The following is a 25,468-nucleotide window of genomic DNA, read 5'->3' as shown; positions in this document are numbered from 1 at the left end:
AAGCCTGATTTTGACTTAATCACAAGAGAGTTCCTGAGAACTATTGGAACAACCTCATCCACTGTTTTGATCTATTCTGCTCAGTGCCAAACACATGGCCTGAAACTGAGCTCCGGACTTCCCTCTTAGCTAATGTCTGCACAGGAAAAGGTTTTTTTTTTTTTTTTTCTTTCTTTCTTTCTTTCTTTCTTTCTTTCTTTCTTTCTTTCTTTTTTTTTTTTTTTTTTTGCTAAAAGGCACCTTTTCATAGATTTGACATGACAACTATGGCAGCAAACCAACCTCTAACTTGGTCTCAGATTCAAACATTTCCTAAATCAGACTCTGAAAGTGGATCTCTAATCTTACGATTCTAGAACCTAGAAACACACACACACACACACACACACACACACACGCACCCACCAATGCTTACAATAACATAAATGAAAAGAATAAGATGAAGTCCAATACTGGACTTGGAGAAAAGCTGAGGAAATACACCTCTTTCCTTTCACTTAGAATAGAAGACTGTGGATATAAACTGGTTGTATAGATTTTCTGATTTAGCTGTTGTATATTTTGGTTTTGCTTAATTGTTATAAGGAAAGGTTCAAAGGAGAGTGGTGGGAAATGACAGTGATGAATAAGAAATAGTAATCAATAAAACTTAAAAAGAAAATAAAATAAAGCTTTGACAGTTACCTGGCATAACAAAAACCGTGCTATTTTGCTGGAAGGCTGGAATGATTTGTTGTGTGCTTTTTTTTAAACCAAACTTGTATAAAGGCTATGCAACTTTTAATCATTGATAAAGCAAGCGAGGAAAGAATTGGTAGTGCCTGTGCACTGTGGAAACTAAGTACCCAGCTGGCAGAATCTGCTTCTCCCCTGTGCAGTCAGCCTGTGGATAAAAATTCCTTCACTGTGGTTGCAGTCGTTCCAATGTAGAGACTGGGAATACTGATAAATGCCCGTTGGCAGCCCATAACTGACTCAGGAAGAAAGATGTGTTCCTTTCCAAGGATGATTTCTACAAGTAGCAGCCTCAGCAGTCTTGTCAGGAGACTTTCTGGGAGAACCCTCCATCTGAGCCCATGTTTTTCTATGCCAAAGATCCACATATCCATCAGCATCTATGTGCCAAAACTAGTTTTCAGTACAGAGGATAGATTACCTCAAAGGTGAACACAGGTTAGGGAAAGGCTGGCTCCATGCTCACAGCTCTTTGGCTGGTGCAGTCCAAACCCAGGTTCTCTGCCAGGAAAACCATGAACTAAAGTAATGCATCAGAGTCTATGGCAACAGCCTACAAATCTGAATACCCCAGAAGTTGGGGCTACTTGAGAGAGAAAGTCAATTAAAACATATCCTTTGGATGAATTCAAGTGAAGAGCACAAAGCTTTTACAAACCTACCCCTCATTTAAATTTCAAAGTCAGTGAGGGAGTGACTCACTAAAGTGGGGACTGCCTTGAAAATAAGATTCCCTTAGAGACACTTACCCTAAAAGCTTCAGTATATGCTTGTGGAGTGGGGTCATTCTGGGGTGACTTGCTGTACCTCCCTCCCAGACTTCAAATGGCTCAGTTATTAGATCCCATGTGACCATTAGGAGATACTTAAGGGGCAATTGGGCAGGCAAGTCAGGAAGAGCAGAATTCAGATCCAAACTCAGATAGTTATTGTATGGGTGATCCTTAGCAAGTCACAATCTTTGTTTCAAAGTCCTCATTTGTAAAATGGGGAGAAAAATCACACTTATCTACCAGAATTTGTGTGAGGATAAAATGAAATGCCTGTCCAGTATCTTGCCAACCCTAAAATGCCACATGACAATGCTCTACTCTAGTTCAACCTTGCCCACATCTCTGAGCACTATTAGTCTATAACAGAATTGCTGAATAGAAGCATTCCTAGATGTGTGACTGAAGACCAAAAAGTCGAATGATGTAGTGAGTGTTTATCAAGCCCCTACTATGACATGGTAGAGGTAGTTTGGCCCAGAGGTTGGAGTTGACCTCTTCAGTATAGAAAGACCCGAGTGCACTTCACTACCATGAAATAACCATCTGATTCAGACCCTCATCACCCCACTTCTGGCCTTCTGCCTCAAGTTTCTTCCCATTCCACACACCCTTTACTCAAATGACAAGACAATTCTTCTAAAATGGTCCTCTGATAACATAACAACCACCCCACTTCCAATGGTTCCCCATTGCTTTCAAGATCAAAAAGTCCTCTGTCTGTCTGGTATTTTTCAAAGCTGCTCCCTCCCTCTCTTTCCAGTCTTACATCTTGCTTCCCTGCACCAACTCTTATGACTCAGCTTCAATGGCCTCCTTGTAGTTAATGGACCATATAACTCTTTGACCTCTCATCTTCCTGCCTTCCTTTTTGCACTGGCTATTTTTTATGTCTGGAACTCTCAGCCCCCTCATCACTGATTCTTTTATTTCTCTTCAATACTTGGCTAAAATATTGTTTGTACAAGAGCCCTTTCCCAGTGGTTTCCCCAAGCCTTAACTGCTAATGTCTCATTTTTTACATTGTGTTTATCTGCCGTGTATACAATCTTGTATGTATTGAAAAATTGATACTCTCTCTCCACACTGGCATATGAGCAGTTCTGAGGGCAAGCATTAAGCTTTTGCTTTTCTTTGTATCCTGAATACAATTTCTGGCACGGAGAGGAGCTACTAAATGCTGGTCGAATGACTTGATTGGCTAAATGTAACTTCTGACACATCTTGACTGTGTGACCCTCAGCAATCCTTCACCCTCTCGATGCTCTAGTCAATTGTCTATGACTGTAAGTTACAGAGAAGACACTAACCCACAGAGATAAAGTTCCCTTATGCAATGAAATCCTAGTCCCTACCCACTCTGTGCCCTGTGATGTCCCAGGCAAATAGTAAGGGTAGCAGAGCATGGTGAGTGGAGAGCCAGACATGGAGTCAGCAAGAACTAGATTTCCATCTCTTGATACATACTAGCTGTTTGACCTTGAACAACCTTCCAGTGCTGTAGGCGATTCTCAAAACTCCAAGCTGCACAAGAGTTAGTTACCCATCTGTACTGAAGGAGGAAATTTCCATTCTGTTCATTGGAATTGGACATCCAGACCCAAAACAGACCTAAAGCAATGTTCTAGGTGTCAGGGAAAAAGCCAATGAAAGAGCCCTCCAGAAATTTACATTCTATGGGAAACACAACTTATTTACAGATAATTAAGTACAATTGTTAATTGGATTTGAGATTAAAAAAAGGGGAGGGCGCTTCCTTCTTGCAATTTCAACTATAGAACAACAATATAAATGGCTGAGGGAGAGGGTGACTACTTTTTGAGGAAAGATGTGATTTCAGGGTGTTTTCAATCAGAAATCAGAAAATGAGTACTCCCCTTCTGCCCATATCCTGTTTATGTCCCTATGGGTGGGGTTCTTGCTAGGGAGGATTGCAAGTGGTGTAAGAGAAAGAAGGAAAAAAGAACAAATTAGTAGAGATCTAAGAATTAGGAAAAACAAAAAGAGGGAAGAAGGGAGAGGAAGAAGAAGGAAAGTTGGGAGGCAGTATTCTATTTGCCTTCCAATGAGAGAGAAGAACCTGAGCCGAAAGACTAAGGAAGGCAGATGCCTCCCTGGAAAAAATGCCTCCGGTCCCCAATACTGGGAATAACTAGGTGACCCCTGTGCCCTACCCTTCAAATTAACAATCTCTATTATTTTAAAACTCTTATTTTTGCCTGAGGCTCACATCACCATTGATAGCTTTGCTAGCTAGCCTCTCACCATCTCAAGGATCATTAGAATATGGATAATTTAAATTTATATATAGTGTTGATTCAACAAGCATTGATTAAGCACCTGCAATATGCTAGGAATTATGTTTGGTGCTGAGGACATAACAAAACAAACCAAGCAAGCCTGTGCCTTCAAAGAATTTAAATCCAGGTGGGGAGAACATGTATACCAGTAAGTCTGTCTAACAGTGTATCTGTCCCTCCATCCACCCACCCATCTATCTACCCACCCATATACTCATCCATCCATTTATCTTTTCTCTCTCTCCTATCTATCCACCTATCTATCTGGTAGATAAATATATAGATACACACATATACATTTTGTAATGCTGGAGAAACTGAGGCAAGATAGAGATTAGAGAGTTTTTAATATTGTATTTGAATTTTTGAGAGGGAGAGATTGTCTGGGGGCAGAGCAGAATCTATTTCCCCCCAAGGTTGAATTGGACTTTCATCTCAAAGAATTCAGCATTGAATGTGAGATTGCAGAGATTCTTTATAGGGAAAGGCAGAAGGCAGGTGGATAGAGTGAGTATTGGTGAGTGGAAATTCCTGGGAACAGACCATGAATTCGGTCCTGACAGGTTGGGAAGTGAGGACCATAAATTCCTGTTAACTTAGGAAGACTTGGGAGCCAGGATGTCTGAAATAGAAGATCTCCCCCTTATCTGAGATTAAACATTGACAGTTAACTGTACATTGTACAGTTACAGATAAACTGTAAATGTTTATCACCCTAGAGTAGCCAACCCTGTTATATCAGTCCTAATAGTCAGGAAGGTGGCGGTTTGCAACCAAGGGGACCGAGGCAGAACAATTCAAGGAATTGAGGCAGAATAATTTAGGGAAACTGAGGCAGAACAACTTAAGGAAACTGAGAGAGAATATATAGGGAAACTGAGCCACAACAATACATTATGAAACATACAAAACATATATATATGTATATATATATATATATATATATGTAATCATATAAAATATACAAAAAGACTTTTAGAAAGGGGACACACACCTGGGAGACCAAGAAAGATCTATAATGGAAGTTGACAGCTGAGCTGCATCTTGAAGGGAGCTAGGGAAAACAAAGGGCCAGAGAGGCTGCAGAAGAACATTCTAAAGGAGAAAGATCAAGACAAAAAAGCATAGAAGCAATGATGGAATTCTGTGTAAGTGAAACATCCCATGAGTCAGTCTGGTGGGGACATATGTTTGCAAAGCTCTTTCCTCATTACACTCTGGGATAAAGGTAGTGAAAGCCCAATTACCCCCATTTCTTCTCCCCTTTCACAGATGGGAAATCTACTGCTCAGGGGTTTTCAGGGATTTTCCAGGACTCTTAAAGGTACTAAGTTTTGAAAATGTCATTAAAACCTAGGTTTTGTTTCCCATTCATTATGACAGGCTGTTTTAGGTATCAGAGAATCTACCCCATCTGAAGACTATCTCTGTTATAATTCTTTCCTTAGATGCTCTGAATGATCTCTCCCATCAGAGCTTAAGGAGCTGCCTTTTCTCCAGACTTACCGCCTGTCCCCACCACCGAATGACTCCACAGCCTCTTCCTGTCTCTCCACACAGCATGGGCCTGCCACACTTTACCCTCCACCAGCATCTCCAATTAAGCAGCTATTTATTTTGCCACTTGAGGTGTGATGACTAATTACTCTGGTTTCCCTTTAAGGCTGGAAGAGAGATGCTCAGATGCTGCTTGAGGAAATTTGAATTGAGTTTCCTCCTCCTGAATTACTGAGTTAGGGCTCTGTTAAACAAGTACTGGGAGGCATCTGTGTTGTACCTTTGTGGGACAGCAATCAGAACCCTAAAGCACCTTCACCTTCACTCTAATAAAGCTGAGCTTAGGGGACAAATAGATCTCAAACACAGAAGCAACATGTTTATCTGAACACGAACTCCCAGGGATGTGGGGAAGAATAAATGTCCCTTTCGTGGGGCCTACTTATCTCAATCTTGTATGCAGTTATAAAGCAGATGGTTGAAGGCCTGGCTTGCTTTGAACAGGGTATGTCAGATGCCAAGCTAAAGGGGGAACTTTGGGAATTATCTTTTTCAATTCTATTGTTTCATTATCATCAATAAATATTTTATTACATAAATACAAAATACATAAATAAATATACAAATCCTGTGCCAGGAATTGTGCTAAGAGATGAAGCTAAAAAAATTAAAAACAAAACAAAAATTGGCTCTTGTCTCCAAGGAGTTTACATTCTAATGGGGGTGATAATATGTCAATAGCTATTGTAATGCTGGAGAAACTGAGGCAAGATAGAGATTAGAGAGTATTTAATAATTTATTAAAAGGGAGAGATTTACTGGGACCAAATGGATCCATGGTTTGGTCCCAGGCCTGAATGAGACTATTGTCCCAAGAATCCAGCAAACAATGTGAATTCTCAATGATATACATCTATATATATCTATATCTATATATATATATATATAAACACACATACATACACACACATATGGCTCAGACTCAGAGGGTAGACTGAGGCAGGGGTGGAGTCAGGGTACTAAGATTGGGAACAGAGTGAGGTGAGCCTCCAGAGAAGGGGGTGACATAATAGGGGGAGGCATCCCAGAGATGGGGAGAGGCATCTTGATAAGATGGTAGCTGATATTCTGATAGCTTGGGATAGTGAGAGGGAGGGGTGGTTTCACAGGACTGAGCAGACAATTATAAGGAGAACAATTAGGGAAACTGAGTCAGGACAGTTTATAACATTATAAATATAAAACATAAACAGCATAAACCAAAAATAGTTTCAGAGTAAGGGCACCAGCAGGGAAGGGAGCTGAACACCAGGACAGGCTTTTGTAGAAGGTGGGATTTAAGACAGGGAAGCCAGGAATAGGAGCTGCAGAGAAAAAACATTCCAGGTCTGGGGGACTGAGTTGGGAAAGGGAATCTTGGGTGAGAAATGGCAAAATAGTCAGGGTTACTAGATCACAGAAGACACAGAAGGGAAGAAAGTATTAAAAGACTGGAGAGATGGGAGAGGGACAAATTGTAGATGGCTTTAAAAACCAAAAGAAAGATTTTATATTTGGGTCTGGAGAAAATAGGGAGCCACTGAGGTTTACTGAATTGGGGGTTGATAGTGTCAGACCTGCACTTGACTAAATCATAATAAATTTAGGGTTGGTAAATCTCGTGCCAGCCATAATTAACCCAAATTAATAGAAATATGGCATAAAGGAAGGCCACTTTAGCAGCTCACAGATGAGCTGAAGAGATTTGACATAAAACATCAGAGATTTAAGCTGGGAGGACTTCAGAGACTGTGTAATCCAACTTTCTCCTTTTACAGCTGAGGAAACTGAGGCTGACAGAAGTCACAAATGTACCCAAGAGTCCAGAGATTGCTGTTTCTATTGTATCTCCACCTTCTCTTTGAGGAAGGTGAAACCAGCCTATTGGAACCCAGCAGAGACCTTGGAGGTTGAAGATGGTAAATGAATAATGAGCACAATTCTCCTTCCCTCAGCGACTGATAGTTTTACAAAATGCTTTACAGACATGAACCCACTGGATCACTTTCTACCTGTAAGATAGAGGATGTGAAAATATTCTGGGGGACCAAGTGAAATGTCTTTAAAAAGAGCATAAATGGGTCCCAAGAGCACTGATGTGACCTCACACATCCCTTTCCTTTCACAAAAATGTTTAAGGATCGGCTCTGAGGGAACAATGTACGGTCTGAAGTATCTGGCTCGAAAACCCTATAATCAGTTCAGGGGAAAAAAAAATAAAACCAGAGCCTGCCAACCACCTTTAGAGGGTGGCTAAAATTAGAACGCTTTTTTACCGAAACCTCATTATAATGTTGCTCAAGGGGCCAAGCCAGTTGGAATATTCTATTCTTGAAAACACTGTATAGGAAAAAAATACAGTTACTTCTCACTAATTCGAGCATTATGTGAATTAGCAAAAGAACTGGATCGTGTAAAAGAGAGCAATGGCTTTTAGGGCTGGGACTTTAGAAAGATCTCTAGTCAATGCTGTTTACAGATGAGGAAACTGAGTCTCACAGAAGAAGCTATATTGGTGGTAATCAATCAAACCATAAGCACTCTTTAAGCACCTGCTGAGTGTCAGGAAATGGAGCCACATAGACAAAACTTTCTTGCCCTCAGGGAGCTTATACTCTGATTCTTTATATTAAAAACTAGCATTTGAGTCCTGGTTATAAAGAAAGGCATTTTTATTACTTCCTAGGACATGTAGTAAAGTGTACTAATAATTTAAAAAAAATTGTCATATGGAAGCTCCAATAAACCTGTATGAATAAATCTGATGATAAGGCTTATCAGCCATGAACAAACTATTGATATAAAATGGATATTACAAAACTGGTTGAAAAGATTTTTTTTTTCCTTCTCTCATAAATAGGTTAAACATCCTCCCTTCCCCTCTGTTATATTGTTCACAGTGTCAATTGACTTATTTTGGAATTTGATTAAAGCACAAAGAGAAATGATCTAGTAGTGTAACCCTTGATATGATATGATATGACATATATGACATATGTCAATATGATATTGATAACCCTTGATATGACATTAACAGATCTGCATTCAAATTCTATCACTCGTTGTCTATGGGATATCAGGTAAGCAAGCTTTCCAGGTTTCTCAATGGCAAAATGAAGGGGAAGACAACATTATTTTTGTTATCATCTCTTCCAGAGGTAAATCTGTGATCCCCAGTTGGGACAATTTTAACTAAAAAGAATCCATATTAATAAAATCTTAGAATATCATTTTCAAAGTATCTTTTCCCAGGATTTGGCAATCTACAAGAAAAAATGGTAAATATTGAAACATATCATTACTGAGAGTAAACATAGGGCTATATGTAATATAGAATTATATTAGTTTTAATCAACATGTTTAGGTATCTTGTGTATTCATTAACCAGAGTTATCAAGTAATTGCTCAGTCCTCTCTGTCATTTTAGTAAGCTATATACAATAAAACGATTTATATTAATTGTTCTTTCAGAGTTTGAGGATCTGGATTCTAATACTGATTTTCTGTGATCCAATCTCTTTGGGCTTCAATTTCCTCATTTGTGAAAAGAAGGTATTATTTATTTTTATTTTTATTTTTAGCTCTAAATCTTTGATTCTATGCCAGGTGAATCAATGATCAAACATCCAGGGTAGCAGAGAATAAATATATAAAATGGTTCCTGGGAGCAGAAACTGAGAAACCTGGGTGGGCAAAATCTGAAGGAATTAACTGAGTCAGTCTATAGTGGAGCCAAGTAAAAATGTAAATGTTAAATCATGACCCACAATTCTGGCACTAAGATTACTCACTTTAATGATACCTGAGCCAGAATAGTCTTGCAAAAAGTAAAAAGGAGAATTATAGCAATTATTTTTTGGGCAATAGCTGGTAATTTGGGGTTTGAAAGCACGGATTATCTCATTTGAATTTCACACCAATCCGGCAAGGTCAGCACTGCTATTGGCAGTGGCAGAAGTCTCATTTTACAGACCAGTAAACTGAAGCTTCAAAACTGAATGACTGGCTGATAACATAGGCAGTATACACCAAAGGTGGGATATGGATCCAAATCTCTGCTCATTCTGAGACCAATAGTCTATCAGAGATACACAACAAATTAGCTGGCATCCATTACTTTTTAAACAAATATTCATACACACACACACACATATACACACATATGGACAAATATGTAAGTTTCCTTTTAATAAATGTAAATTTCATTTATCTATAATATTGTGGAAACCTACTATTTAATTTATATGTTTTTATGTGTGTACATGTAGGGGTGTGTATCCATGTGCACATGAATGTAGATAGATATGTTGTTCTACCTTGTTTAGACTGTAAGCTTCCTGAGAAGTTTTTTACCTTTGTATCCCAGTACATGATAAAATGCCTGCTATACGGTAAACTCTCAATACGTGTTAACTGATGGACTTGATCATAGAATTATCAACTAGAACTAGAAGGGTGCTTATGAAGAATCTGGTCCAATTCACAAATGAAAAAAGAATCCTTTCAATAAAACTGCCATGAAGTGGCCACAAAACTTTTTTTTGAAACCTTCTGGTTAGGGAGGAACCCAATACTACATATTTACATAAATTTATTATTACTACATCAACACCTTAAAATCAGATAGGAACTACATTTTAATATAATTGGTAGTATATTTGGGAGTACTGTGACCTGACTGTATGCGTGATACTGTCCAAAGCACATACAATGAACTTTATCCAAAAGAGATGAGAAGTGGGTAAAAAGTATTACTATTCTCATTTAAAAAATGGGGGATGCTACTTATTAGCTATGTGATGGTACCTCTTAAGTCTTGATTTTCTTTGGAAAACTTTATTTTTTGCCCTGAATGATTCATATTGACTATGCACCTTAATCAAATTCTATGGATAACTGCTTAATCTTAGTTGGCAGTTATCTCTCAGATTTATTGCTAGGATACTTATGGGAAAAGCAGGTAAATTTTAAGTATGTACGTAAATTTTATCGTAAACATGGTATGAGGCCAGACAATATTCTTAATCTACATTGTTTATGAACTTTTAAAATCTGTTTGAATTGCATGCTGAAAGACAGGGACTAGGGGGTGATAAATATCATCTCTTTATGATATTTGTTGTGTTATAATGATGCTATTATACAAGTGACATTGGAAAGTGTTTTTTTTTTTTTTTCCTTTACAATTTTCCTTTGGAACCTCTGGCTCATTCTTTTGAATATCATTTGTTATTGTTGCACTATCTCTGTTATTTCATTCATGTAGAGAACTTCCAATGTGGAAGAACCCTCCCGTCTTGCACACATTGTCTCAGTAACTCAGAAAAGGCTTTAATATTGAGAGGATAAAGGATTACATGGACTCACAAAGCCAACAGGTATCAGAGGCAGACCATGAAGCCCGATCTCTTACATAGAGGAGAGCTCTTAGGTATTAAATCATATCACAGCTCTTTTCTTTGGCAGGGGCAAATTTTCATTCCCTGAGGGAGGATTTGATTTTTAGATGATATATTATGCTACACTAACCTAACTTCCCAGAAGGGAACATCAAGAGAGCTAAAATATTTTTACTAGTAGAAACATCACTGGATAAAGTCTCCTCCATATCTGTGAATAACCCTGGAATTTTGAAGACCAACCTTATTTGAAGAAATTGTAATATGGCTGTTTTATGTGGTCTTAATTATTTAATCAGATCAACTTTTGTGTTTTATATACACATACACACATATAATTTCTTTCTTTCTTTCCTGGGGCAGAATGGAAGCTCTTTGAAGATGAGAATTGTTTCACTCTTTAGTTGTAGGGTCCAGCACATAGGAAAGAGGAAGAAGACCAAGTATTTTTTAAGTAAGACAATGGGTCTTTGGGTCTTTAGCATCAACACAGGGCCTGACATATAAAAAAGGGGGAAAGGAAATAAGTATTTATTAAACACCTCCTATGTATCAGAGGGAAACAAAGTGGCACAGTGGATAGAGTGTAAGTAATGGAAGCAGGAAGACCCCAGTTCAAATCCAGCCTCAGACACTTAATAATTTGGCTAATTGGACAAGTTATTTACCCCTGTTTTCTTCAGTTTCCTCGTCTGTAAATTGAGCTGGAGAATGAAATGGCAAACGACTCCAGTATCTCTGCCAAGAAAACCCAAATGGGTTCACAGAGAATGGGATATGATTGAATGAACTCAAAATCAACAACTATGTGTCAGATATTATGCAAAGTATACACTTTACTAATACCATCTCATTGTATCCTTACAACATTCCTGGGGAGGCAGTTGCCATTATTATCCCAATTTTACAGTTGAAGAAACTGAGGCAGAAAAAAGTTAAATAATTTATGCAGGTCATACAGTGATTAAGAGTCTCATTTGATTTGAATTCAGGTCTTTCTGACACCAAATCCAGTGCTCTATTTAATGTGCCAACCAGCTGCCTCATAATAGGTGTTTAGATCATGCTTGCTGAGTGACTGATATATATTAAAAACATCTCAGATGTTGGCTGATCAAGAGCCTGCTTTCAACCTCTGTGTGAAATGCAGAGTGCTATTATCACTGCCACATTTGGAGAAAGGAGAATTCATGTACAATCTCAGGGTGTGTGCTACTAATGGATGAAATGAAACTGAGATTTATGGGAAAGCAGCAAAAGGATCAACCTGCCCTCATCCTGTTCAGGAATAATACCTTGATGGGTACAAAGGAGAAATGAGAGGAAACAAGCTTTTCCACTGAGTCTGACAATAAAAACAATAGGAAAAGTCACTAGAAAGGTCATGGAACTGGTTTTTGTACAACGTGGTGCTTCTAGAAGATAGTTCTCATCCTTGACCTTAGCTTTTTTATCTTTAAGGTGAGAACATCCTCTTCCAAATCCAAAATTCTTATCAGAAATGACCACGTAAGAAAGTTTTAACTTCTATCATTCTACAAAGTTCAGATTATTCATTCTCAGCAAGGTCCTTGAAGTGTAATCATCTCATTAGAGAAAATCTTCCTATAACCACATTCAAAGCACTGAAAGTCCCTTAATCACGTCATACTTCATCAATAATGATATGAGTCTTCCTAATGTCCACTAAGAAGAAAACCTGAATGAAAGGCCATTTGCCAATAGGAGCCTCCCACGAAACACCTGGGAGGCCATAATTTCAACGCCACACATCGACAAATTGACTGAAAATGTTGCATTAAAATAGTGAGAATGGATCTGGCCTTCAGTTAATGGAAAATCCTATCAAATCAGTTAGCTGTTAAAAAAGGTAAGGAGGAACATATGTACTTGAATTTTCATGTGTGTATTAAAAGAAGTGTTCTTAATCAATCCAAAATGTGATGTCTTGTATTCAGAGGTAATGCGGTGAAAGAATTAAACTTTTAACTAGATAAAACTAAGGATGGGGAAAAAGTGAGCTGTCTGATAGCCAGATAGGAGCTGCTGAGGGTGGGGGGTGGCCTTAAAGCAGTGGGAGCTTGGGGCTATCCGCCTATCTAAGTAGTGATTTTTTTTTTCATTTGCATACATGGATGCATGCACTGGCCTCCCCTTTCCCCCCATCCCACTCTAGCAAAAGAGATAATTTTTAATTTCAAGGAAAAGTTGCATCCCTAAAGTTCATTTCTGAAACTCCTAAGGAAATTCAAAATCATGTTACACAGGGTGGTTGGGATGGATCCCAGGCTAGCCCACAAAAACCTGTAGAAGCCATAATTATATTACAAAACAACCACCATATAGAACATTGCTTTTGTGGGAAATTGCTTTGAGAATTTCAACATGAGAAACAAGGAATACCTCTCCTTCTATACTTCTTTGGCTGTCATTTCCTACTCATGTAACATTGGGACAAGCCATTTATCCCCTTTGGCGCTCAGCTTCTTCATCGATGAAATGAAAGGATTGTAATCAGGGGACTCCAAGTTAAATGTTGGCTGGCAAATGGACAGAAATCTCAGTTCAAATCCAGCCTCAGGCACTTACTAGCAATGTGAAATTGAGCAAGTCATGTAACCTTATTCAGTCTTAGGTTCTTCATCTATAAAATGGGAATAATGACTGCACCTACCTCCCAATGTTGGTGTAAGGATCAAATGAGCTAACATATGGGAAATACTTTGTAAAACTGTTCAATCATTTTTGTATAGTCATTTCAGTTATGTTTGACATTGTTCATACATTCATGAGCAGCTTCTATCTTTGCCTCTGTAAGAAAGGACATCTAGAGGACTCCTCCAGGGTTTCAGGAGGTTAAGAATCTTTAAGAAGCCAGGTCTATCTGCCAGGGTTAAACTACCTAGTCTGATATGGTTCCCTCTCCTTTTGAGAACAATATCTAGACTTGGTGTGCCTTTTCACCTTTCAGTTCTCTATCCTTCCTGGCTTACTAAAAACTAAAAAAAAATTCACAAATTCCTAATCTTGTCTTTCTATCTCTAAAGAAACCATATAGCAATTTTGTGACTTTGAAGATTTTCTTACTACTAGTCAAAACAAGGAAAGCCTCTGAGTAGTTTCCTTAAATGAAAATTTAGATTCTTTTTCTCATTTAGACTTAGACAAAGAGATTCATATATAGCAAGCTTTGGGGTTCCCCAAGTAAGAATGATATGATAAATGGTGGTATGTCATGTTAATATAACATTTTGTAGTTTAAAATCATTTTCAGACAGGTATATTCCTGAGCGACATCTAAGATCAATACATCTTCCAGGCATTTTTGTTTTAATAGAAGTTGAAAGTGGGGCCTTTGGAGTAAAGCACAAGATGACATAGAGAGGAAGAGAGAAAGAAAGAGAGAAAGAGAGAGCGAAAGAGAGAAAGAGAGAGAGAGAGAGAGAGAGAGAGAGAGAGAGAGAGAGAGAGATCATGTTTGACTTAAATCAATTTTTAGCAATGCTGATAGGTATGGACATTCAGTTTAACAGAAACCATATAGCTAACACTCTCTAATGATTATGCATCCTGTAACTGTGATATGAAATGAAAGAAAGGATTGGTAGATGGAGAAAATGTCTATATGGAGGTTTGACTTTCAACTAAGCAGTGGGAGCAGATGTAGAAAGGATGCCAATGACTTAAATATGGACAACAGAGCTGAACTACTTAGCACATTCATATTCTGGCTACAAATAAAAATGTACGGGAGTGAAGAGTCTCAAAAATCTATGTTACAGCTGCACAGCAAACATGTAAATTATGAGGCAGCCAATACAGTTGTCTAAGTTAGGGTGTCAGAAAGAAATACTAAAAAAGATAACCCATAAATAAATCAAGCATACTGTGTATTTATTCTTTCAATGTTTGAAAAATATGCCTACGGCCTAGATCTCTGGGTGTACACCTTATAAAAATTGCATATCTCTGTCTGATGCAATGATTCTGAAGTAGCTGCATTTGGAACACAAGTAATACCCAGAAGGAGCAGGGGCAAGGTAGAAGGAACTCTTGGAAGGCATCAAGGTTTTAAATGCAGCTACTTTTAAAGAATCATATATTTGTAACCCCCAAAGTTCAGAAGTAGGCAGAATGTAAAAATACAATTTCAGATATTCAAATGTTAATTGCATCCTGGCTTTGAAAGATATGAACAGGAACTTCCCAAAAAAGTCATAAATTAAACATTAATTTTATGTTTCATGGAAACATAAGCTACCCAAAGCCATAAAATGGAAATGCCAAATGGCTGACAGGATAAAGGCTGCATTTGAATTCAGGTCCTGCTGATTTCAGGGTCAGTGTTCTATCCACTGCCCCATCTAACTGGCTCACAAGATATTTTTGAAGTATCTTTAAAAGGTTTATTTTTTTTCTGTAGAGGTTTAAATATTATCCACATCTCATTTTCAATTATAATTTTAAAAAACAATCTTTTCCCTAAGGGACAAGGGTGTTTCAGGCCAGTGGCCTTTATCTTTTAAATCAAAATTCCAAATGAGTTAAGTCTGAATTAGAGAGGTTTTACTACATCAAAAATTCTTTGTTACAACATGAAAGGAAGTTTTAACTCCCAAATTTAACCATTAGGGACATCAGGCTCAGATTTCACTGATCACAGAATAAGAGCTTTCAAGATTCTATCATAATGAAATAAAAACAATGGTTTTTTTTTTCCTTACTCACCATACACTATGCAACTAAGGAAAAAGATTTTATTATATACTTATCCATGTCTCACATACCTTGCTAAACCCTGGGGATTTGAACGGCAAGATGGTATCTATAGTTCAGATATTTACTCTTCTCAAAGAATTTATATTGTAATAAAGGAAAGTAATATATGTAGAGAATGATGGCCAGGTTGGGGTATCTTGGTTTGAGTAGCCACTCGGCTGGTGAATGGAGTATTAGGGTAATTGACTGTTGTCATTTTGAGAAATGGCGATTAATACTGATTTAATTGCTAATCCCATAGCAAGATGGATCTAGGGGCAGAATGGATCTAGTAGGAAAATGGCCAGACTACATCATGGTGGATTTGAAGGTACCGAGATGTGATTTCCTTCAGTCAGGAGCACTAGGACTGTTGGTTCTAATTGGTGTGCTCACTCTTGGCAAGCAAAGGAATATCTGACTCAGTGAAATAGCCCAAAATGCCTAAAAGGGAATAAAGGAAATCACTCAATCTAAGTTCTATTAAAATTAGTACAGTAACAACCACATTATTAAATAGCTACTATGTGTTAGGCACTGTGCTAAATACTGGGGATACAAAAAAAGACAACAATAATCTCTGATCTCAAAGAACTTGCAGTGTAATGGGGGAGACAGCATACAAACAAGTTAATATAGAGATAGGATAACAGGAGGTAACCAATAGAGCAAGACACTAGAATTAAGAGGGATAAGGAAAAGCTCTTGAAGATGGTGAGATTTTAGAAGGGATTCTGGGAACCTAAGAGGGAGGGATGAATTGGAAATGTTCCAATCACAATGAACAGCCAATAAAAACTTCAGAAGTGAAAGTTGGAAGAAGGAAGAGTGTCTGTGCAAGGAACAGAGTTCTATTTCTCTAGATTCATTATTTAGTGTCTATAATTTAGGAAACAAATGTTTTTAAAAAAGATTTACCTGATAAATATTGGCCCTAGGTTCTCAGTATTGGAAGAGTTTATGCCTTGGAAACTTAGATCATAGTCATAGACTTGGAATTGGAAGAGAATTCTGAGGCTATCTTAATGAATGAGTTGATGTGGGACTGAGGAGTAGAGAAGGTAAATGACACAAAAATAGTAAGAGGGACATTTTGGAGTTGAACCCTGGCCCTCGAACTCCAAATCCAGGATTCTTTCCAATTGCTTTATTTTCGAAAGGAAGAAAAGGATTTGGCTAAAGTTACCAGACTTAGAAACACATCAGAGGTGGAGTACTTTTGGACTTCAAAGCTCAATATTCCACATTGCCTCCCTCTGCTGATTTCTCAATAGAAATATGTTATTGGATCATGGGAGAGAGTGGTCAGGGATTAAACCAATGATTTCATTAGTACTGAGAACTCTCAGGAGAGGAAACTCCCTTTATCAATGCATCTTGGCCCCTCTAATTTAGAAAGCTGCCTAGAGAATGGATTGTTTAAGTGTTTGCCCAAGGTCAGGGAGTTGATATGTGGCAGAGTTGCTATTGTCCTTATGTCCAGTCTATCTACTGCACCATGGACAAAGTGCAGGACCTGGAATCAAGAAGTTGTTACTTATTTAGGTTTTAGTTGTGTCTAACTTTCTGTAACTCTATTTGGGGGTTTTTCCACAAAGATACTAGAGTGGTTAACCATTTCCTTCTCCAGCTCATTTTACAGATGAGGAAACTGGGGCAGAGTTGAGTGACTTGCCCAGGATCATGCAGCTAGGAAGGGAATGAGACCAAATTTGAATTCATGAAGACTAATCTCCCTGACTCCAACCTTGGCACTCTGACCACTTTGTCACCAAAGTACCTTGGAATCAGGCAGACCCAAATTGAAATATGATTTTAGATAACAACGGCTGTGTGATATTGGGCAAGTCATTTAAACTTGCCTCAGTTTCCTCATCAGTAAAATCAGGATAAGAAAAGAACTTACTTTCTAGGACTGTTGTATGGATAAAAGAAGCTCATATTTGTAATTGCTTTACAAACCTTAAGGAGCAATACAAATAACTATGCTATTATAATAATATGCTTATTATAATAATAAACTATTATAATATGTTCTAATAATATGCTAATATATTATAATGCTATTATAATAAGAGCCATTATTAGTAACATCATCCTTATTATTTGTCTGTTGTTTGATTTTTACTATGGCAAGAAATTTTCCCAACACATGTTATCTGCCTTGCTTTAAATTCTTCTCCTGTGTTATCCTGTTTGTTAAGATGGAAGGAGAAAAATCCTTTTGAAGGTGTTTGAGATAAACTCAATTGATATCTTCCTCTCATGCTTCCATTTCTACTTGCTGTAATTTCATGCTTTTGAAGAACCTTATCTCATTTAATCATGATGATGTAAAGGATCATAGGACCAGTCATCACAGCATAGATTTAAAAGTTAAAGGGACCTATGAAGTCATGGAATCCATTCTCTTAATTTTATAGACGAGGAAGTGAAGTCTGGAACGATTTGCTCCACATCTCATATGAAGTCAGTATCAGGGATGGAATTTGAACTTAGTATGCTTCCTACTATACTATTCTAAAAAGAAAAAAGAGGAAAAGTGGGGGAAGAGGAAAGATGAGCTATGGAGAGTATTCCCAGACAGTCTTGAGATCATGGTAGAAGTAGAATGAACCACTCAAAATAAAAGAAGCTGGCTCTTCCTTAAATCCAAGATGAACAAGGCTTACCTACATTGGCTTTCAATGACTAAGTTTATAGGAAATAAGAAGTCACCTGTAGTATGTTATAAATCAGCAATTTCTTAGAGCTTTCTCTGGCCACCCAGAAAGTTAGTTCCTATTACATATACCTTGCAAAAGCAGCGTCTGGCTATATGTCTTAGCTCATGCATTTGGCTCATTTTGAGACTCACTGGTCTTTGAATTCTGATATATTTCTCTCAGCCCGTCTTCCACTCCAAACCCACAGCCCTTCTTCCCATCTACATGTCAAAATCACCCTGCCTGATGACAATCCTTTAATTGGACTTAGATACATGGCATGATCAGCAATCCATTCTGTGGAGTACAGCAGAGCTCTTTGGGTGCTGAAGCAACATCGGTGAAATGAACATTCATCTCAGGGAAATGTTTTTTAAAAGGGAGTACATAAATTCACTGACGTGGAAATCTGGTCTCAATAAAAATTTAAGTTGCCATGGAAATGGAAGGGGGGGGGGAAGAGGGTCTCTACAAAAGCGACTGATGCTATTTATTAATCTACTCGCAAGCAAGGTCTAATTTTAAAGTTACCCCCAAGAAAACCACTTCTTACATCAGCCTCTTAATATGCTAAGAGAACCTGTTTCGTGAGCTTTAGCCAAGAAGTAAGATGTGCTCTCCAATCTGTGTATCAGTCAAGTAGCCATAAAATCAGAATAATTCATGCAAAAATTTTCATTATGTTTCTAAACATACTTATTTATATTTTAAATCACACATTCGACAATATGAAATATCTTTCATTTGGACAGGTGTGAACAAGAAAACAGATGCATTCATTAAACATGGAACAATTCAATGAATGAAAAATAAAACTAGTTTGAAAACTCTCTGGTTAAAAGTACTTCAGATACCAGTTCACTTACTTGAAAAAATACAGCCATAGCTCCTATTATTCGGTTTTCAGAAATTGCTGTCTGAAAGCTGTCAAAGTCATCAGGATTGTAAAAGTAAATCTGCATCTGTTAAAAAAAAAAAGAAAAAAGGAAAAATTAAAGAGTTAGCCCATTGGACAGGTTGGCTCAAATCAAGTTAAGTGTTAACAAAGTTGACCAATTTTTAATAAGTGTAAGACACTGTGCTTTCTAGGTATGGGCTTCTTGGTATAACAATATAACAGACTCAGGTCTTTAAGAAGTTAATATACATGGCAAGGAACTGGAAACTGAGTGGATGGCCAACAGTTGGAGAATGGTGGAATAAGTCACGGTATATGAAGATAAAGGAATATTATTATTCTATAAGAAATGACAAGCAGGATGCTTTCAGAACGGCCTGGACAGACTTACATGAACTAATGCTAAGTAAGTAGAACCAAGAGAACATTCCTCACAGCAGCAACAACATTATATAATGATCAACTATGATGGACCTGGCACTTTTCAACAAGGAGATGATTAAGGCCAATTCCAATAGACTTGTGACGGAGAGAGCCATCTGAATCAGAGAGAAAACTATGGAGACTGAATGTGGATCACAACACAGTATTTTCACCTTTTTGTTGTTGTTTGCTTGCTTTTTTTTTTCTTATTTTTTTTTTCCTTTTTGATCTGATTTTCTTATACAGCAAGATAAATGTGAAAATATGTTTAGAAGACTTATACATATTTAACCTATATTGGGTTACTTGCTTTCTAGGAGAGGGAGAAGGTAAAGAGGGAGTTAGAAAAATCTGGGACACAAGGTTTTGGAAAAACTATCTTTGAATGTATTTTGAAAATGAAAAGCTATTATTAAAATTAAAAAAGAAGTGACTAATATGTAAAACATATATAAATAACTATGTTACAATGTAGAACGTGGTCAATTATAAGAAAAAAAATCAAAAGTCCTGTGATATGAGAAATCTGAGGAGAGAAACTCCTTTTGTCAGGACGGTGATAAGATGGTGGAAAGGGAATGAGGTACAGAGAAGATCACGATCTTCCTTAGACCTTGAGGGAAAGGTAGGACTTTTACTGATAGAGATGGACATGCTAGATCATAATCTGGATCTTCTGAGCACCAAGACTTGTGCCATATTCTCTGTACCACCCTCCAAAGACAGATGCACCAGAAATGCCAAAGGTATGAATAGAAGAAATCCCTTAAAGGCTCAAGGATGGGGAGGGGATCAGCTAGGAGTCTAGTTTAGTTTCATGCTGAGAATATAAAGAGGAGTCATGTGGTGAGGGATTGGAAGGAGGGCAAAGTCAAAAGTTCTAGAGAAGATCTCTTCTAACTCCATTTTCCAAATGAGGAAGTTAATTGACTTGCCCAAGGTGATGGTATGTGAGAAGGGCGGTCCAAAGTTCTACAATTTTACAATGGGAATCAATACTGACCAATTTTTTAAAATTTGGAGATAAAGAATATGCCCAAGAAAGCAGTCATACAGGAGACGGGAAAGGATTCAATGGAAGAGCAGAGAGAAGAGAGATTCTTTGGGCAAGAAGGGCCTCCTGCTTCTTCTGAGACTGAGTGAGGGGGGAAAGGATGACAAGGATACCGGGAAACTTAAAGGAGAGCAAAAGTCTGCATTAATCCTGTCATCTATGAAGAGTGAGTGGGTGGTGTGGTATTGGGGGCTGGAGGGGAAAAGACAAGGAGTGTTGGAACACAGTGAGAGCCCAATCTGGAAGTTGAGAGTATAAATATGCAGCAGTTTCAGGGCAGTATCAGCCCTGCCTCTGGCAGCTTTGAAATCGGATCAGAGCAGTAGCAGTAATCACCCAGTGATAAGGGATGGGCGAGGCGCTCACAGTGGAGGGTAAAGGATGTTAAGGAACAAAGCCACATTATGGATGGCTGATCATAGAGACAAGATCATATACAGAAGAAATTAAGGCCAGATGCTGAGAAAATACACCCTACTTCTTTTCTTTGAGAAGTGAGGGGCAAGAGGCGTGGAATGCTACAGATGACGTTGAACCACAGATAACGTGTTGATCAGTTTTGCAAAATTGCTTTTTTCTACCCTCTCTCATTTTATTCTTTGTTACAAAAGATGGCTTTCTGGGGTAAGGCAAGAGCAAAAGATATATTCAGGAAAAAAAAAGGTGGTGATAAAAGTTATCAATGAAAATTAAAAATCTAAAAAGGGAACTGTAGAATAAGGAAGACAGACTTAGAGAATAGAGCAGAATCAAGCGAAGAAAGGGCATGAGGAGTAAAAAGAGACATAATGTCAAAGAAGGAGAAAAGGTGGAAGCCCAGGAGAATTTTAGCCAGAAGGGGCAACATCAAAAGACAGAGTCTGAGAAGTTGAATAATTTGAGTGATTGTGATGGCTAAAGTGTAGCTAACCGTGCATTGGCTGATGACGGTAGAGACAATCTTAGCAAATGAAGAATTGGAGAAAATGAAGACAATGTATTAGATGGATTGTCTGGGTAGGTAATGAAATTTTTGAGGCAAAATTTAAAAGAATATGTATTATATATATATATATATATATATACACATAATATGTACATACATATCATATATACATACATAAAGACAAATAAATATCAACTATATGATACATGTATTTATTTGTCTTAATATACATATGTAAGATAGAAATTTGATAAAGGACTTATGACGTTTACAGTTACTTAGATAATGATAACATTGTAAGAGACATGTTTAATGCTGTACATTTTGATAGCTGAATCAGAGTCTAACAGGGACTCTGCCCTAACAGGGGGCAAGGCAAATGGGACTTATTCTCAGATTAATACAATTTAGAGGGTCTGACATCATGTGGGAGTATGATCTATAGCCTTGATGACCATACATTTTAGTGATCTCTATAGATATTGAGGCTACATGTCATCTTGAAGAAGGGACCCAGAAATTCTAAAACTTGAAGGAGAAAATCTTCAACTCTGCCTCAATGAGGGAAACAAGATAAACAGCTTCATTCTGTTATCTAGGTGGGGTTGGTTCAGTCCAGAGCTAAAAGAACTCCAACTCTATTCAATTAAAGAAACTCATTCAATTCTATTCAAATTCCAGTTCAAGCTGAAATCCAGTTTGTAGATAGAGCCAACTTAGGACTCCACCCATTAGCTTGTAGCCAAAGCTCCTGTTATAAAAGAGCCAATCTAAAATCCTCTCTTTGCAGAGGTTCTAAACATGCCATGCTATGCCAAGGAGGCTTCTGCCCACTGGAATAATATTCCTTTCCAGTGTTGGCCTCTCTTTATCCTCACCTTTTTCCCTAATGAGATTTTATATCTCTCTGTCAGGATTTCTAACCTTACTTCCCAATCCCTATAATAAACCTCTTTTATCAATCTAGGTTTTCAGGTTTGTAAATTCCTTTACGGAGAATCTGCACTGCCAGAAGGGGGCTCCCCAAAACTCCCTACCCTTGCACCAAATCCCAAGGGGGTGCAGGGGAGCCAAACCTCTCCATTTGGTTCCCTGAACGCCAGCCCTGACACTACACCTTAATATTTAACTTATATCTAGTTATAACTCCACTCTTTTAAATTAAAAAAATTCTAATTACATGTAAAGACAGTTTTTAATATTCACTTTTGTAAGATTTTAAGTTCTGATTTTTTCTCCTTCTGTTCTTTCCTTCCCCAAGATAATAATTGGATATGTTATACATGTACAATCATTTTAAACATATTTCCATCTTAGTCATGTTGTGAAAGGAAAACTAAAACAAAAGGGACAAACTCATAAGAATATAATTCTACTCTTAATCAAGAGTTCAAATAGGATCACCTGAAAATATTACACAGGTATGAATTGGAGTTTCCTACTAAACATTTTTATTTTACATTCTCTTCCCAAATGAATGTCTAAGAAACAATAAATCAATCAATTTACCTTTATGGTCTATTTTGGCAAACATTACCCCCTTCTCCACTGAAGAAGGAAATGGAAAACCACAAGTTGTTAGTATTTAGATTAATTTAGAAAACAAACCAACAAACAAAAAATCAGACCACACCCCTTGACTTCTAACTTACAAATTATAAAAAAGATCTGGAGAAGATGACTTTTCAGAGCTCTTCTGGACCCAAGAGAAAACCAGATCAAAACTGAGATTGGCCAATTCTCCTGCTCTCCCTTCTCAGAATCATACTTTGCTATTTCCTTCATAGAGTTCTCAGCCTCAAGATTAAGTCAGTTACTTGAAATTAAGTAAAATAAGTCCCAGTTCCCTCTTTATACACAGATCTAAGCTCTGTTTACTGGTTGAAGCAGTTCATTAGACCATGCTGATTAGAAAGTTGCAGGTCACAAGACAGTGACAGATATTGAATACAAGAAACAGAAATTAAGATTAGAAGCTACTCCAGTTTGGGAAGGTACTGTCAGGAGGCACATTTCTTAGAAAGAACTTTGGGTAGGATGAGGGTTGAAGTTTAGGAAATATTACTATAGAGTATTTCTAATATATCCAAGTAAACATGTGTATCTACTCTCTACTTATCACTCTCCCCCCTCCTGACCCAATCCCCTAAGCCCTCAGCTTCGACTGGTTCTGTCAGTTTCTTACAAATGTGGCGCCTCCAGCTTTGGACAGCTTTAGCCTTCATGAATTTATACGGAGAAAAATCCATTCATTGAGGTTCAAATTAAAACCGTTCAATACTGAGTGAATTGCTTTGGATTCAACTAAGCCAGGGAGAAACTCCTTAGTTTTCAGTAAATTACATTTCACTTCCTTGTTAAAATGGAGGTTCTCCAATTTGACCTGTTTGCAGAATGCAACCCTAGAGTGAAAACAGGGAAAGAAACAGTATTGTTTAATATATGTCTTCTGAAGCAGGGGATGGAAAGTATTTCAAGTTTTGTTTTCAAGGGCACTTTCATCTACAACTTTGGTTATTTTTTTTTAAAGGAAGGGATTTGGAGAATTTTTTTTGGATGATGTGGATTAGGAAGGATCTTATCAGAATACCCTACTGGGGACTAAGATGATTATTATTTTTTCCTCAGACACAGGTCTCCCACAAAGTGAACTGTTGAATTACATTTATTTGTGGAAGAAAGAAAAGAAGAAAGAAAAGAGGCAATGTAAAGTAAGGTAAAGGGATGTGTGAGAAGTAGGGAGGAGAGGAGGGGAAGAAAAAAAAAGAAAAGAGGGAGGGAGAGGGACCAAAGAAAGACATTTGTTATTTTCTGAAAGGGCTAGACAAACTCCTTCTTAAAGCCAGTTTCTAAGGTGAGCAGGAAGGGAGGAGGAATTATTAATTCAGCACATTCAAGTTGAGAAGACAAGTACATTCAACTCTCACTTGCCCACCAGGCCTGTGCTAGATCTAATTGTCTTCCCTCCTTATTTTTCTCAAATCACTTGTCTTGCTCCCATAAAGTTATAAGCCATCTACCTCAACTTAAAAAAAAAAGAAAGAAAAATCTCACCTATTATGAAGCAAACAGTCATCAAGAAACATACATATTTCATTATAAAAGAAGGCAGCTAGATAGTACAGTGTTTAGAATGCTGATCTGGGGTCAGAAGGAATGGAGTTCAAATCTGGCCTCAGACACATATTTGTGTGATCCTGAGCAAGTCACTTAGCCCTGTCTGCCTCAGTTTCCTTATCTGTAAAACAGGCTGGAAAAGGAAATGGCAAACTACTCCAGTATCTCCATCAAGAAAAACCTAAGTGAGATCACAAAGAGTTGGACATGACAGAAATGACTGAACAATAAAACAAAGAAAAAGAAAAGGATTATATAAGCAGCTAACCCTTCAGTTACTCATTAAGTCCCAGTTACTTAAGTTGCTGTTTGACTTTGGGCAGATGTGGCTCCCTGAGAATCCTCATCTGTTAAAATGAGGAAGTGGGAGTCAATAGTTACTGAAGTCCCTCCAGTTCCAGATCCCATGATCCTCTAGGAACCCAAGAAAGAAGTCAATTCATTACAAAGACATTTATATGCCAAATCTGTTCATTAAAACTAATGTTTTTATGATGCTTTTAAGTTTGGAAAGGACCCTGAGGACATTATTTTCTTTCATTTGAAACTCCTGACACCCGTGGGAAGTGGAAAATCCAGACAGTCACACTCTAGGCATTTAGGAAGGAAGGAGGATAGGTTCAGAAAGTATGGATTAAGTGTTTAGAATTCTGTTTGATGACATAGTCGGGATGTGCTATTAAATGTTAGCAATAAGCTATCAAAGTAAGCTATTAACATTTTCTCCATAACTTTCTTAAGTCTAGACAATCAACAAAACAGTAAAGTCCTATGGTGTTTGTTGATTTTTCAAATGAATGTCTACACCGAAAATTTAACAACCAGCTCTCTTCAGCTGGCTTGAGCTG

General features: G+C 37.7%; 1 protein-coding gene across 2 annotated transcripts in view; it reads right to left on the bottom strand.

Moving 5' to 3' along the window:
• The window catches only part of PTPRG (protein tyrosine phosphatase receptor type G), a 771,239-nt gene that overhangs the window by 236,671 nt on the left and 509,100 nt on the right, over positions 1-25,468 (bottom strand). For both annotated transcript variants that reach the window (XM_023498086.2, XM_023498087.2), the window contains exon 5: positions 19,070-19,165. In XM_023498086.2, the coding sequence (XP_023353854.2) occupies positions 19,070-19,165 (96 nt within the window). The remainder of the gene's footprint in view (positions 1-19,069; positions 19,166-25,468) is intronic.

The sequence above is a fragment of the Sarcophilus harrisii genome, chromosome 1 (assembly GCF_902635505.1).
Source record: "Sarcophilus harrisii chromosome 1, mSarHar1.11, whole genome shotgun sequence".
Lineage (NCBI taxonomy): Eukaryota > Metazoa > Chordata > Mammalia > Dasyuromorphia > Dasyuridae > Sarcophilus > Sarcophilus harrisii.
Note: the sequence above shows the minus strand (reverse complement) of the source record. Positions and strands in the feature narration are given on the sequence as shown.